The sequence below is a fragment of the Salmo salar genome, chromosome 04 (assembly GCF_965601325.2).
Source record: "Salmo salar chromosome 04, fSalSal1, whole genome shotgun sequence".
NCBI classification, from domain to species: domain Eukaryota; kingdom Metazoa; phylum Chordata; class Actinopteri; order Salmoniformes; family Salmonidae; genus Salmo; species Salmo salar.
Window position 1 is genome coordinate 24,312,655 of NC_138294.1, and position 16,907 is coordinate 24,329,561.

General features: G+C 42.4%; 1 protein-coding gene and 1 long non-coding RNA gene across 2 annotated transcripts in view; one reads left to right on the forward strand and one right to left on the reverse strand.

Moving 5' to 3' along the window:
* LOC145878615 (uncharacterized) overlaps window positions 1-16,907 on the forward strand; it is a 40,825-nt gene that overhangs the window by 1,581 nt on the left and 22,337 nt on the right. Inside the window, exon 2 of the long non-coding RNA XR_014392107.1 lies at window positions 10,711-10,874. This is a non-coding gene — a long non-coding RNA (uncharacterized LOC145878615). The remainder of the gene's footprint in view (window positions 1-10,710; window positions 10,875-16,907) is intronic.
* Window positions 2,251-4,236, reverse strand: LOC145878614 (uncharacterized). Its single transcript, XM_082974202.1, has 2 exons — window positions 4,049-4,236; window positions 2,251-3,828 (listed from the first exon to the last, which is right to left on the reverse strand). Exons 1-2 carry the CDS (start codon window positions 4,227-4,229, stop codon window positions 2,864-2,866), a joined length of 1,146 nt encoding a protein of 381 aa, XP_082830328.1. The 5' UTR covers window positions 4,230-4,236; the 3' UTR covers window positions 2,251-2,863.

Here is a 16,907-nt window from a genome sequence, read left to right on the forward strand (position 1 = left end):
GAATAAGAGTATATACATATAAATATATGGATGAGCAATGAAAGAGCATGTGGCGTAAGAATCAAAATTAGTTATTTAACATAGATAATTATGATTTATTATCTGCATAATATGATAGTTATTAGAATGCAGCCTTTCGGACTCTGGTGTTGGCAGTTGCACTTCCTCCCTCAGCTGGGGCTCAGTCACCTGGGGCCCATAGAGGGGAGAAGTCAGGCTAGTCTTTCACATGTCCCTGGTGCTATGCAAAATATCAGAAAGAGAAGAGAACAGGAGGGACCATTGTCTTTATATGTGAATGTGTCTTTACCTATTTGAAACCATGTGAAGGAATGGCGTGATTAATGGGGAACCAATGACTTGTCTCCACAATGTCTGTGCGCCAGTCACTCCCTCCTTTGGCCTTGGGGGAGGTAAGGTTTGAGACAAGATGTGTGGGGTAGTGTCTGGAACCATTGTATGTCATCTCTGATGTTGCACCTATCCTGGGATAGTGTATGACCTAGAGGCTTACTCCCCTCAGTGAGTTTGTCCAGGAGTGTGGTCGAGAAGGGGTTTTACTTGAGATGGGAGTATCTGGAGTTGACAATTGATTTATGCCAATAGAGTGAGTTGGTGTTTTTGTGCTATGAAGTACCAGGAACAAGATTGGAGCCTCGTCTTAGGGGCCAAACTGAACAATAAGAACAGTCTTCATAGCAAATGCTATCTGGCTGTGGGATACTCCTTTCTCATTTATCAAGTCTCACCTTGTGACCCATTCCACACATCTGTTGTTTGTCATGTCGACTAGGGAGTGGATCTTTTCTATAAAAGATTTTAGCAGCCTTTGTGTCGTGGCTCTCAACAAATCATCTGAGGGTGGTTTGTCGACCAGCCATCGCTATTGCAGAGCTCTCACTAATAAAGATTCAGTTTAAGTATAACTCTAACTTGTGTGATAAGTTTGTCTCTCCTCATTTGGTAATACAGAAATTAACCGCCACAAGCGGCATAGGCAAGATGCAATAGATGGTATAAAATACAGTATATACATATGAGATGAGTAATGCAAGATATGTAAACATTATTAAAGTAACTAGTGATTAATTTATTAAAGTGGCCAATGATTTAGTCTGTATTTAGGCAGTACCCTCTCTGTGTCAGTGATGGCTGTTTAACAGTCTGATGGCCTTGAGATAGAAGCTGTCTCTCGGTCTCAGCTTTGATGCACCTGTACTGACCTCGCCTTCTGGATGGTAGCGGGGTGAACAGGCAGTGGCTCGGGTGGTTGTTGTCCATCTTTTTGGCCTTCCTGCAACATCGGGTGCTGTGGGTGTCCTGGAGGGCAGGTAGTTTGCCCCCGGTGATGCGTTGTGCAGACCGCACCACCCTCTGGAGGGCCTTGCGGTTGTGGGCGGTGCGGTTGTCGTACCAGGTGGTGATACAGCCCGACAGGATGCTCTCAATTGTGCATCTATAAAAGCTTGTGAGGGTTTTAGGTGACAAGCCAAATTTCTTCAGCCCCCTGAGGTTGAAGAGGCGCTATTGCGCCTTCCTCACCACACTGTCTGTATGGGTGTACCATTTCAGTTTGTCTGTGATGTGTACGCCGAGGAACCTTCCACCTTCTCCACTGCTGTCCTGTCGATGTGGATAGGGGGGTGCTCCCTCTGAATCCCAGGGTGATCTACTCTGCTCATTATGGATACTGTGGTGTTTGTATCATAGGAACAGGAGGGTCTATCTATCAGCCCCATTCCCTGCTCCATCCCTGCACTGAGACTGTGAAGAGAAGGGTCTGGGCTGCAGACTGGACCCCCCCCCCCCAGTCTTTCTGATGACCACCAGGAGTGAGGTTGTTCAGTCCACCTGTCCACTGGTTGTGTTCTATGTAGTGGTTGTGGTGGAGTCTCTGTCCCTTGCGGTTGGGACCGTTGTTCTGACTCGGGAAGGAAGAGCGACAGCTCCTGATCCATGATCCTGACCAATTGCTTCATAGGTCCAGTCTCTTCCGCCAGTAACACCAGATCAGCAGGTCTTCATTGACTACAGACTGCAAACAAATATTGTACAGAAAAGCATAAAGCTTTATATAAGAAACTCTTTGCTGTACACACAGAAACATGACATGATATTATAAAATGTTAACCACAGTCAAGCCCATCTCTAACACTGTGATTCAAGTACCTAACAATATGGAGGCATTGGAATTTATTATAAAAAATGTATATATATTTATATATATAAAAATGATACAAAATAACCAAGTCAGTCAGCAGAGTCAATTTAGTATTTCATTTAAACAAAATAGCAATCACAAGTAGAATAACTTCTCACTATAGTAACACTTTACCTTTTCTATAAATCTGGTACCATCGCTTTGATGAAGGTTCAACATTACATTACACACAGCCTCACTACTTCATGTCAAGTAAACATGAATTAAGGCACTATAATTTCCTCATTATAAAACACCAGCATCAAACAGGACAAGGTTGTCACTTTTCATCTGTGAAGCATTTTTACAGACACCAACCACCACCATATCATCTACTCTGTCTCATCATACTCATTCTTTCCTTAGTTCACCTCATCCAGTTCCCTACTACATCCAAATCCAACAGAATGAACGACAAACAAACAAACTTTGGTGCGACAGGTAGCCAGCCTAGTGGTTAGAGCGTTGGGGCAGTAACCGAAAGGTTGCTGGATCGAATCCCCGAGCTGACAAGGTAAAAATCTGTTGTTCTGCCCCTGAACAAGGTAGTTAATCCACTGTTCCCCAGTAAGCTGTCATTGTAAATAAGAATTTGTTCTTAACTGACTTGTCTAGTTAAATAAAGGTAAAAAAATTAAATAAATAGAACTACATTACATGTCACTATACACAAGCCGTGTGCATTTTTTGCAGGTGTAACCTGAGGTAGCTCCTCTCTGAGTACCTCTTCTCGCAATGCGTACAGGCAAACGGCCTCTCTCCCGTGTGGACCTTCAGGTGCCTCTTCAGCTGGTGCTGGTGGGAGAACCTCTTCTCACACTGGGGGCAGCTGAAGGGTTTCTCCCCTGTGTGGACTCTCTGATGGCTTTTCAGGTGGCCAGCCCGGGCAAAGCGCATTTGACACTGGGTACAGTTGAATGGTTTCTCCCCAGTGTGCATCCTCTGGTGGATCTCCACTTGTTTGGGAAAACTGAAGGCTTTCCCACAGAATGAACATGGGAAGCGCTTCTCTTTGGCGCTGCCAGCTTTACGGATTCCATCTCCACTACTGTCATTTGTCAATGGGCTTGTGTGGCCATTTAGTGTTGAGGCACTGGCATTGTCTGAGGTCTGGTTTAACATTAGGAGATTGTGAGGAGGACGAAGGCCAGGAAGTGTCTGTGTTGTCGCATGGTCCATGTTCCAGTTGATAGATCCTATAGAAGGCAGGCTGAAGGCAGCACCTGTTAGGGGGTTAACCTGAGGCACCATCAGTCTCTCTGAATCACAACTATAGGAGCAGGACGGAGCATCGCTAGCCGAGTCAGTGTCTGTTCTCTCCAGCTGCATACCGACACCTCCCCGACCCTGCAGACCAAATCTACGTCTCGCCCTGGTCTCAGCCAGTATGTTGTCATGGAGACTAAATTTGGTCATTTTGTGTTCGACTGTCAGTTTCTGGTTGTGGTTAACAGTGTTGTTCCCCAGACGAGAGTTGAGGACGCTGTCCCATCCACTGACCTCCATTATATCGCCTCTGGTCCTGGCCTGATCAGTGATGTTGTCCCTTAAGCCTTTGGCTGCACCGGTCTGGGTCTGGGAATCCAAGATGGCCGCCCAGTCTCCTCTGTTAGCATCCAGCCAACCACCTGCAGGAAGAGGTTACAAAATGTAAACATGTAGAGAAAACTCTACATATGGAGTTTTTTTCAATTACCTAATAATTTTCGTACATTATGTGTGTTTTTGTATGTAAACATAAGTTGCATTTTATGAATGAAGAAAATTAAGGAAACATAATAGCCAAGTGCATCACTATTCCCATTGAAGATCTATTACTGTATGTAGACCATATTATTTCTCCCTTACCTTGCTCCCCCAGCTTTAGTCCACTCAGCAGGTCAATGCTCTCTGGTTCATCCTCTATTGTCTCCTCTTTGACTAGCAGCAGATCAGGCTTCCCATCCTCCATGTCTACTGACTGTAAGAGATACAGAGTGAGAGGATGTTGGATCAAGAAATATGATATGAGCACCCTGCTATGGAGCATCTTCTGATTGGGCAATGAGGGATTGATATGAGTACTATGCAAACATGTTAGTTGATTTGATCCTATGCAAACGTGTTAGTTGATTTGATTACTTGACCTTCTTTAACAGTTTGATAATTCAAAGGCATGGTCCCACACTACCTGACAATATATCAAGACCTGTGCCCTTATACACAAAGAGTCTCAGAGTAGAAGTTCTGATCGAGGATCAGGTCCTCCACCTGATTACATAGTCATTCATTATGATCTAAAAGGCAAAACTGATCCTAATTCAGCACTCCAACCCTGAGAGGCTTAGTGGAATACAGCCCGACCTAATTTAATTCAGACAGTAGTTTACAGTGGGCTCACCTCAGTGAGACTGTATGTGGTCCTGTGCTGCTCAGCTGGTTCCTCTGTGGGTTCAGGAGGAGGTGTAGTCTGGTTGTCCTCCATGACCATGGTCCCCTCAGGGTTCCCCAGACCCTCCCCACACCCCTCCTCCTTCACCAGTAGCACCTCTGGACCCTCCTCCTCCTGGAAGAGACAGATGATACAGATTACACAGACATACTATTCTGCCCTTGAATTGCGTTCCCATGCAAAACTAGACAGAATAGTGAAAAAACAAATATTTTCCGAGGCTGAAGCGTGAAAAGAAATAGCTACACTGAAAGACCTGCACCGTAGCGTTGTTTTTAGCTGCCTCTATGCGTGCAGAACGAATTCTCTACTTCCTGTTTGGGTACAGTCTTTCTAAGTACCAGAAAGCTCCACTAGGGGGCGAATAACACCATGGAACACAATGAAAATCCATCTTAACCATTGTAATAAAATGATCTGTTACCTTCTAACAGGATGGCAGCACACATACACTCCCTCAGGTACATACACAGATAAACGCATTTTCAACATGGAGTGTTTACCCATTCCCACTACGTTTGAGTCCTATACTGTAGTTACAGAATGACTTCATTGTTGTTAAAACCATCATCGTGGACATAAATATGTTGTGGGTAAATATGAGTCAGCTGTGAAGTCAGCTAGAAAATCAAGTCAACATCATACAAACTAAACTAAACCAACTAAACTATTTTGACGTGTTCATTAGTGTGTGTACACTATACAGTGCATTTGGAAAGTATCCAGACCCCTTGACTTTTCCCACATTTTGTTACGTTACAGATTTATTCTAAAATGGATAAAATTGTTTTTTTCCTCAATCTACACACAATATCCCATAATGACAAAGCAAAAACAGGTTTAGACATTTTTGCAAATGTATAAAAATATATATTTTTTTACATAAGTATTCAGACCCTTTACTCAATACTTTGTTGAAGTACCTTTGGCAGCAATTACAGCCTCGCGTCTTCTTGGGTATGACGCTACAAGCTTGGCACACCTGTATTTGGGGAGTTTCTCCCATTCTTCTCTGCAGATCAGGTCGCTGCACAGTTATTTTCAGGTCTCTCCAGAGATGTTCGATCGGGTTCAAGTCTGGGCTCTGGCTGGGCCACTCATGGACATTCAGAGACTTGTCCCGAAACCACTCCTGCGTTGTCTTGGCTGTGTGCTTAGGGTCGTTGTCTGGTTGGAAGGTGAACTTTCGCCCCAGTCTGAGGTCCTGAGCAGGTTTTCATCAAGGATCTCGCTGTGCTCCGTTCATCTTTGCCTGATCCTAAATAGTCTCAGAGTTACGGCTGCTGAAAAACATCCCCACAGTATGATGCTGCCACCAACATGCTTCACCGTAGGGATGGTGCCAGGTTTCCTCCAGATGCGACTCTTGGTACTCAGGCCAAAGAGTTCAGTCTTGGTTTCATCAGACCAGAAAATCTTGTTTCTCATGGTCTGAGAGTCCTTTAGGTGCCTTTTGGCAAACTCCAAGCGGGCTGTCATGTAACTTTTACTGAGGAGTGGCTTCCGTCTGGCCACTCTACCATAAAGGCCTGATTGGTGGAGTGTTGGAGTGATGTTTGTCCTTCTGGAAGGTTCTCCCATCTCCACAGAGGAACTCTGGAGCTCTGTCAGAGTGACCATCAGGTTCTTGGGCACCTCGGGTTCTTCTCCCCCGATTGCTCAGTTTGGCCGGGCGGCCAGCTCTAGGATGAGTCTTGTTGGTTCCAAACTTCTTCCATTCTCAAAACCTACACCCCAACCCTTACACTCTCTTCTGCGAACTCTGGTCTCTTGGCCATCCCACTCCTACAGGTAGGTCAGTTCAAGCTCAGCCAAGTCAAAGCTCTTCTTTGTCCTGGCACCACAATGGTGGAACAGCAGAGTCCCTGCCCATCTTCCGAAAATGTTAAACCCTACCTCTTAAATTAATCCCACCTCCACCTAAAAATAAATAAGCAATTTTAAAAATCTTTCTACCAAGGTTACTATAGTTGTTTTTATTTATTATTATAAAAAAATTTGCCCCTTTTCTCCCTAATTTGGTGGTATCCAATTGGTAGTTACAGTCTTGCCCCATCGCTGCAACTCTCGTACAGACTCGGGAGAGGCGAAGGTCGAGAGCCGTGCGTTCTCCGAAACACAACTCAACCAATCCACACTGCTTCTTGACACAATGCCCACTTAACCCGGAAGTCAGTCGCACCAATGTGTCGGAGGAAACACGGTACACCTGGTGACCGTGTCAGCGTGCATTGCGCCCGGCCCGCCACAAGAGTCGCTAGTGCACGATCGGACAAGAACATCCCTGTCGGCCTAACCCGGATGACGCTGAGCCAATTGTGCGCTGCCCCATGATGGGTCTCCCAGTTGCGGCCGGCTTTGACAGAGCCTGGACTCGAACCAGGATCTCTAGTGGCATAGCTAGCACTGCACCACTCGAGAGGCCCATAGTTGTGTTTTTATATTCATTTTTCATTTCTATACGATTTAAGATTTTTGTTTGAAATGTAGTTTTGGTTAGTTTTCAGATCTGATTTACTAGTTGTTATTTACTTTAAGTTTTATAAAAAATATATTTTGTTTATATTATTTAGTGTCAGTTTTAGGGACAGAAAGTAACCTGCGCGTGGGAGGCTAACAGACATTTATGTGTTGTATAGTTTTTGATGTCCCTTCTTGCCACTGTGTGGCAGTAATACATAAGGTGATGGGTCAGGTCATAGGTTAGGTTTAAAGGGATAGTTTACCCAAATGACACATTGGTTTCCTTAACCTGTAAGCAGTCTATGGTCAAGGTATGACGGCAAACCATGCAAAAAAATGTCGGTACCATGACTTGAATGGGATTTTTTGCCACAAATGCTAAAACGTTAGCATTTGGAAACAGTGCCAGGGAAACTAAACCAAAGCATGGACTGATGTCAAACCTTGTCCATAGACTGCTTACAGGGTAAGGAAACCAATATGTCATTTTGTCATTTGGTGAACTGTCCCTTTAAAGCACGTGTCAAACTCATTCCATGGAGGGCCTTCGCTTCTCCCTTGTACTTGATTGATGAAATAAGGTCACTAATTAGTAAGGAACTCCCCTCACCCTTGCTTTAAAGGTAGACTCAGCGAGATGTGAGGTAGATGCACCAAGTAAACAGTAGTAGTGGGTAAATTCCTGCAACAACCAGAAGCATTGAAGCGTGACACTAAACTTCTCAGCTGTTTTGATCCCAGAGCTACCACGTTTATAGCAGTGTGAAGCACACGCGCAAAGCCGCAGATACTCTGTGTGACAGTTAAGTCTTGCATCGTGCTCATCTCAATGGGCACGCTTCTCTGCTTATATGTTGCTGACACCTGTCAGATCTTACAACACCTGGATATGTATTTTACGTATCAGCTAACCACATCATGGTCGCGTTCCCCTGCTCAGACGTTGCAAGCATCATAATGTATCTTTAACAATTAGGGAAGACACAGTGGGATCTGAAATTGACACACTTGATAAAGATGAGCAAAAATGACTGAATAAAATACATAATTCAAATACTGAGCTATATGCAATTTTATTTTTTAAATGTATGGTATTTTATACTAATACAATTGCTCAGAGAAAGATTTTCACAAAAAGATAGGGGTCAAAATGATTGACACTCCTGTTTTCAATACCTCACCGTGCTAAGATTATAGCACTGAGCCTTTTTCGAAAATGTTTTCTAAAATTGTAGAACACATTGGGAGGATGGATCTTAGACCATTGCTCCATACAGAATCTTTCCAGATCATTGGTATCCTTTGTCTGCGCTTATGGACTGCCCTCTTCAATTCAAACCACAGGTTTTCAATGGGATTTGATTCAATTTACCATTTCTTTGTGGATTTTGATGTGTGCTTGTGGTTATCGTCTTGCTGGAAGATCCACTTGAGGCCATGTATCAGCTTCCTTGCAGAGGCAACCAGGTTTTTGGCTAAAATGTCCTGGTACTGGGTAAAGTTCATGATGCCGTTGACCTTAACCAGGGCCCCAGGACCAGTGGAAGCAAAACAGCCCCATAAAAGATACACCACCGTATTTTTCAGTAGGCATGGGGTTCTTATCTGCGTATGCATTCTCATTTCAACACCAAACCCACCACTGGTGTGCATGGCCAAAGAGCTCAGTTCTTATCTCAGTTCTTCATCAATGAAGACTTCTCCGAAAGGTACGCCTCAAAAGAAAGGACCCGCTTTCTTTGAACAGCAAAAGAGATGCAACATCGCATACCTGAAGTAGGACCAGCTGGTGTTTCACCCCCTCCGCCCAGTAGGCCTGCTGCAGGCGACTTGGCTGTAGCCCACTGATCTATTCCTTTGATTAATTTGACTTTTTTTTATCTTAAAAAAAAATCTTTCTCCCCAACTCACCATGGACATTTCCAACATAATTTTATGGTAAAATGATGCGCCTATGTATCATCTGTATTCATCAGTGGAGGCTCCTCAGAGGAGGAAGGGGAGGACCATCCTCCTCAGTGAATTTAATAAAAATAGTTAAACATTTAAAAAGTTGTCCTTTTTAGATAAAACTATACAAAATATATTCACAATACCAAATAATTGATTAAAAACACACTGTTTTGCAATGCAGGTCTACAGTAGCCTCAACAGCACTCTAAGGTAGCACCATGGTGTAGCCCGGAGGACAGCTAATTTCAGTCTTCCTCTGGGTACATTGACTTCAATACAAAACCTAGGAGGCTCATGGTTCTCACCCCCTTCCATAGACTTACACAGTAATTATGACAACTTCCGGAGGACATCCTCCAACCTATCAGAGCTCTTGCAGCATGAACTGACACGTTTTATACCCAATGAAAGGATTAGAGAATGTACTGAAAGCATAAGCTACAGCTAGCTAGCGCTGCAGTGCATAAAATGTGGTGAGTAGTTGACTCAAAGACAATAGTTAATGTTTTGAACAAATTAATTTCTTCAAAAATGGAGGAGCGAGAGAGCTATACTTCATCACTTTTTTCACATCTAGCAAATGCAGCTAGCTAGTTTAGCCTACTCAAACACCCGGCTCAAACAGAGGGTGCGATGTTAGCTAGCTATGACTATCCAACACTGGAAATCTTCCAAGTCAAGGTAAGCTTTTGGTTTTACAAATTTATTGCCACCGGGGGGCCTCGGTGACTGTACTGCATGATTGTAGCGGGTTTACTAACGCATTAGTTCTATTAGCTATGTTGACTATGACGTTACTTTAGCTAATATGGTGACAACAATGTAGGCTGTGTGTAGCAGTTATAATATGAAGGTTTTGCTTGGAAATGCTTTTTCACCTGGTAACAGACAGCCTGGTAACAGACAGCAATGCACAATGTGTTGTGGATTGAAGTCCACAAGCAAAGGGAAAAGGTGAGAGGAGAGTGCATACGAGAAGGAATACAACAAGCTGTTTGTATGTAGCTATGAAAGTGAATTGTTTGTGTGATCAGGGGTGTATTCATTCCGCCAATTCTGTTAAAAAACGTTTCTTAAACAGAAGCAAACAGAACACAATGGGGATAAACATACCTGGCTTTGTCCAATAGAAACTCTCGTTTGCAACTGTTGGACTAATGATTACACCTTAGGCCAGCTAGATGCAGGGAAGCGTGTGCAAGGCGGTATTGAATGTGTGTGATGGAAATGTTTACGTTTGTGTTTTTGTAAAAACCTATTTCTGTATTCATGCAAGTGACTGATTGAACGAATCCTCATTATCACGATCTGCAATTTGGCAGCCCAGAACCTTGTTTAGAGAAAGGGATATCTCCGTTTCAAGGTCACAGCTTAGAGAGAAGCCTTTTGAGGTATTGGTCTGTCACATGCAAACGTTATTGATTAATTAAATATGAATTATGAATAAGCTAAATCATGCAAATATAACTTGTCTGTATATAAGAAATGACGGGACTGCCCCAGTAGATTGACATGTGTACTTGATGCATTGAGTTGGTTGGAACCTCTCCAGCACGCTGATAATAAACAATGATTAATTTATGATTGACTTTTTGAGTCTCCCTGTGTAAGAATTTCCACAACAATTTGGCATCACGAACTGGATGATTGATTCTGCCTGCAGAGCTTTCCAGTTGGGGGTCTGCGAGGAAAACCGGTGGCGCATTTTGAGGGAAATTCCCGTCTGACCAAAAGATGACGAGACCCGCCCAGACCAGACCCTTATTGTTAACTGCCCAGGAGGAGACACATCATCCGCGAACAATTGAGGGATGGGAAATAATTTCAGTAAGCCAATTTTAAATGTATTTTTTTAATTTATTATAAAACCAATACAATTAAGGTGAATAATGCATAGAAAGGTACCCATAGTCTTATAGAGAAGGCTATTCACTAGTCTTATAGAAGACTAGAGCGAGGGCGTAACAGTACCATGGAAAGCCCAGCTGACAGCTGTCTGTAGGCATTTATTGAAGAAGTGTCTACGTGGTCTGCAGCCACTAACAATGACACATGGTGTTATTAAATATACAGTGCCTTCGGAAAGTATTCAGATCCCTTGACTTTTTCCACATTTTGTTACGTTACAGCCTTTCTAAAATGGATTAAATAAAAAAAAATCCTCAGCAATCTATACACAAGACCCCATATTGACAAAGCGTAAACAGGCTTTAAGATTTTTTTATGCAAATGTATTAAAAATAAACAGATACCTAATTTACATAAGAGACTCGAAATTGAGGACAGGTGCATCCTGTTCCCATTGATCATCCTTGATGTTTCTACAACTTGATTGGAGTCTACCTGTGGTAAGTTAACCTCTTACATCTAGATGTGCCGCTAGCGGAACGCCTCGCCAATATCCAATGATAGAGCGTGGCGCGAATTACAAACACCTCAGAAATCCAAAAACTTCAATTTTTCAAACATATGACTATTTTACACCATTTTAAAGACAAGACTCTCCTTTATCTAACCACATTGTCCGATTTCAAAAAGGCTTTACAACGAAAGCAAAACATTAGATTATGTCAGGAGAGTACCCAGCCAGAAATAATCACACACCCATTTTTCAAGCTAGCATATAATGTCACAAAAACCAAAACCACAGCTAAATGCAGCACTAACCTTTGATGATCTTCATCAGATGACACTCCTAGGACATTATGTTATACAATACATGTATGTTTTGTTCAATCAAGTTCATATTTATATCAAAAAACAGCTTTTTACATTAGCATGTGACGTTCAGAACTAGCATACCCACCGAAAACTTCCTGTGAATTTACTAAATTACTCACGATAAACGTTCACAAAAAACATAACAATTATCTTAAGAATTATAGATACAGAACTCCTTTATGCAATCGCGGTGTCAGATTTTAAAATAGCTTTTCGGTGAAAGCACATTTTGCAATATTCTGAGTACATAGCCCGGCCATCATGGCTAGCTATTTTGACACCCACCAAGTTTGGCACTCACCAAACTCAGATTTACTATAAGAAAAATTGGATTACCTTTGCTGTTCTTCGTCAGAATGCACTCCCAGGACTTCTACTTCAACACCCAATGTTGTTTTGGTTCCAAATAATCCATAGTTATATCCAAATAGCTGCGTTTTGTTCTTGCGTTCAAGACACTATCCGAAGGGTGACGCGCCGGCGCGTATCGTGACAAAATAATTCAAAATATTCCATTACTGTACTTCGAAGCATGTCAACCGCTGTTTAAAATCAATTTTTATGCGATTTTTCTCGTAAAATAGCGATAATATTCCGACCGGGAGACCTTGTTTTCGTTCAAACACTGAAAATAGAAAATGGAGTCTTCACATGCACGTGCGCACCCTTGTCATCGTTCTCAGAGCGACCACTTTCCAAAAGCCCTACTGTTTTTCGCCCAGGGACTGCAGAGTCATCATTCCCCGTTCTGGCGCCTTCTGAGAGCCTATGGGAGCCTTAGAAAATGTCACGTTACAGCAGAGATCCTCTATTTTCCATAAAGAGGCTATAGAAGGCCAAGAAATGGTCAGAGAGGGCACTTCCTGTATGGAATCTTCTCAGGTTTTGGCCTGCCATATGAGTTCTGTTATACTCACAGACACCATTCAAACAGTTTTAGAAACTTTAGGGTGTTTTCTATCCAAATAAAATAATTATATGCATATTCTAGTTTCTGGGCAGGAGTAATAACCAGATTAAATCGGGTACGTTTTTTATCCGGCCGTGAAAATACTGCCCCCTATCCTAAACAGGTTAAATTGATTGGGCATGATTTGGAAAGGCACACACCTATCTCAATAAGGTCCCACAGTTGACAGTGCATGCCAGAGCAAAACAACAAGCCATGAGGTTGAAGGAATTTTCAGTAGAGCTCCGAGACAAGATTGTGTCGACACAGATCTGGGGAAGGGTACCAAACAATTTCTGCAGCATTGAAGGTCCCCAAGATTCTTAAATGGCGAAAGTTTGGAACCACCAAGACTCTTCCTAGAGCTGGCCGCCCGACCAAACTGAGCAATAACGGGAGAAGGACCTTGGTCAGGGGGGTGACCAAGAACCCGATCGTCAATCTGACAGAGCTCTAGAATTCCTCTGTGGAGATGGGAGAACCTTCCAGAAGGACAACCATCTCTGCAGCACTCCACCAATCAGGCCTTTATGGTAGAGTGGCCAGACGGAAGCCACTCCTCAGTAAATTGCACATGACAGCCCACTCGGAGTTTGCCAAAAGGCACCTAAGGACTCTGACCCTGAGAAACAAGATTCTCTGGTCTGATGAAACCTAGATTGAACTCTTTGGCCTGAATTCCAAGCGTCACGTCTGGAGGAAACCTGGCACCATCCCTACAGTGACGCATGGTGGTGGCAGCATCATGCGGTGGGGATGTTTTTCAGTGGCAGGGACTGAGAGACTATTCAGGATCGAGGCAATGATGAACAGAGCAGTACAGAAAACTTGATGAAAACCTGCTCCAGAGCACTCAGGATCTCAGACTGGGGTAATGGTTCACCTTCCAATAGGACAACAACCCTAAGCACAAAGCCAATATAATGCAGGAGTGGCTTTGGGACAAGGGTCTGAGTAGTTATGTAAATGTAATATTTCAGTTTTGTATTTTTTATAAATTAGCAAAAATGTCTAAAAACCTTTTTTGCTTTGTCATTATGGGGTATTGTGTGTAGATTGATGAGGGGAAAACTATTTAATCAATTTTAGAATAAGGCTGTAACCTAACAAAATGTGTAAAAAGTCAAGGGGTCTGAATACTTTCAGAAGGCAAAGTAGGAGATGCATATTGTGCATAGGAAGTAACGACAAGAGAATCATTGAAGATGCACATGGGGTAATAATGTAGGGATTCAATCGAGGGATTCCATCCACCACGGCCCATCGTAGTCAGGGACTACTAGTGTATAGGAAGTAGCGGCAAGAGAACCGTTGAAGATACATAGGATGTAACGATAGAAAAGTCTACGTGGTCTGAGAACCACTGATAATAGCACGAGGTGTTATTGTAGGCATTTAGAATCGTTGAAGATGCACATGGAGTGATGTGAATACCTAAGTATAGTTATATAAGGAAAATAATGAATACCCCAACCAGTTCTGTGTGAGCTGAGTTTTCAGATCTATAACATTATATAGGGATTCTGTATGTAGATATGAAAGAAAATAGTATTATTCCTGAATATGCTGTTAAATAGAAGACTAGAGTGAATATTTAAACCCCTGTATGAATAGAACACTGGTGTAGAGGAGGAATTTGTGATGTAACACAAATGTATAATGGGTTACTAGAGATCTGATGAAGTAACAATAGAACAAATATATATACAACCTGCTCACCCACAATTAGACATACGTAAGTGGTGTAAAAAGTATTCTGAGAAATGTTCAGAGTGGTCCCTTTATGGATCATTTGAGAAAGATAGGGTTAAAGCATTGTGTAGGATTTGACTTACCCCTAACCAATAAAACTATAAACACTTAAAATGTTTCTTCCACCCTGGTAATACATTTTGAAATAAACCCCATACCATGTTAAATAGAACCAATGATGTTCTGTATTCACCTAATCAACCGTTTAAAATGCTAGGTAGAGACTTATTATGGACAGAAAATGCGATATACAGGGGACTGATATAGAGTGCCAGTCCAGTTAATACATATTGATCCCTCCAAAGCATTACATATGAATCTTAAAATAGACATTTAATAAGTGTGAAGGAACAAAGTGAATGGTAATTGGCTTTCAGATAGCACTCTAGTAATGCAATATCTTAGTCATTTGAAGAAGTAAATGTTTCAATACAAGGTCACATGACAAACAGAGGGATTAAGCATTAGGACTGATATTAAATTAGAGGCAGCCATCTGGTGTTTGGGTTAGAGATAATCTTCCTGTGGAACAACAGCTAGCCGCCAGTACTCGCTGAGGAAAAAAAACAGGCTGTAAGGGACACAGTGGGGTAATTTGGAACAGAGGTATGAATAATTGAAATTACATGTTTTTTACAATTTCCAATTATTATTCTATAGTTTGGGTAGCACAAGTGATTTAAGTAATTTCTAGAGCATTGTGACCTGCAGTAGCGCAGAGGTCTAAGCACCGTGCTCCGCCTCCGAGCCTCATGAGTTCGCGCCCAGTGCAGGGTGATCTAGTGGCAAGCCTGAGCCTACATTAGGCTCACAAGTGAATTGCATTTATTTCAATGTTTTCCAGAAGTAAAACAAATAGTGTGATAATTTACTATTCAGAGAAAGCTCAACAAAATCATCTTTGGATAGGCTTAAACATCTTCACAGCTTTACAAAATGAAATATTAAGGCCACACAATATAGGCTTTCAATCCATACCAAAGACAATAACTAAATTGACAAATTATACACAGCCTAACTATAAAACTAGGTGAGCATCCACACTGGAGGAAAATATATCGTTCTACAGTTAGCCTACATCTGTCAATCAACTGATGGCCCAAATCAGCTCATCAACAGCCAGGGACACAAACAATAGCCTATAATCTGTTTTCACACCTTCCATAATGTGACAATGGATAGGCTAAAAGCCAATTTATGCTTGATCCAAAAATGTGGTCGGAGGCTCCGTATGGAAGGTGTGAAGCAATTGCGGCGCCTACGGAAGCATGCAGAGGCCAAATTGAGCTCCGTACCACATCGCCTCTAGCCTCCCATATTTTGTAACAATGCAGAGGACTCCGTATAGCTCCGCATTGACATGATTGGCTGACGGTAGGTGGGGGGCAGGAGGTCCTGTATAAACACAAACTCACTTCCTTGACAAGTTCCTTCACAACAGCTCTGCGAAGCACAAGATGTATGAATTCCCTGACTTCTGCAGAGGCCGTATCACCGTAAATGCTACACGGCCAATGCAGATGTCGGATTGACCATGCAGCGCCTTTTACAGGTAGCCTACAGAATGTAGCTCATTGGAATATAACCAAATGGCATATTGTAACCAGTGTCTGCCCTCGGTCAAAGAGTCTAAAACGGTCTAAGACGTTGGTTTCTCCCGTGGGAGATCAGGTTACACTTGCAACTTTCTAGATATGTTCGCCCTTTGGTTGGTGTTGTCATCAGAAAAACGTAGCTCTTTTTGAACAGACTAAGGGCGATTGACAAGCATTCCGTACAACAGAAAAAAGGATTTCCTTGTTTACCACGGAAAATCTACTGTGGCAATTTACCCGACACTTTGTATGAATGGAAACTAATGTTGGTGTAGCGTAGCCTATTGTTCTTATTTTGTTTCCTTTTTATGTTATCCAAAAGTGTCTGGTATGGTAATTTCTTATCAAGATCGGGGGTAAAATATCCCTGGACTGTCTATATTTGAAATGTGTAACTTAATCAAGTCAATCAGGGGGATTGAGTTATTTGTGCCAGAAATGCGTTGGCCGGAATCGAACCCCCACCGAAACAGTATTGAAGGCAGCAGCCCTAACCGCAAGACCACCCCAGGCCACGATTGAATTCAATTTTGACAGTTCATTTGTAACCTAAGATACACTTGTATGTAGTAGCCTAGTGAAGACCAATATCCATCTTGTTTTATTAAGCTATGTAAAACGACAATTGTTGATGTATATGGCTGCTGCATTTCAGATACATTTTTGTACATTTGAATTTTGCAGTAATAGGGCCTAGCGTTTGAGCGAGTGAGAGACAATATTATTTTTTATAGCAAGCGCTGATCCCAATGGCTTGACTGCCCCTGCATGGAGAGAAAGAGAACTGATCATTTTCAGGGATTCACCAGGCTCATTTGAATTTCCTGATGCAGCAGGAAAATT

What these genes read in the sequence shown, in the direction of transcription:
- LOC145878614 (XM_082974202.1), bottom strand. Translation starts at nt 4,229, where the DNA reads ATGCTCCATAGCAGGGTGCTCATATCATATTTCTTGATCCAACATCCT. An exon ending in ACTAAAGCTGGGGGAGCAAG is followed by an intron (nt 3,829 to 4,048) that starts GTAAGGGAGAAA and finishes CTCTTCCTGCAG; the next exon opens with GTGGTTGGCTGGATGCTAAC.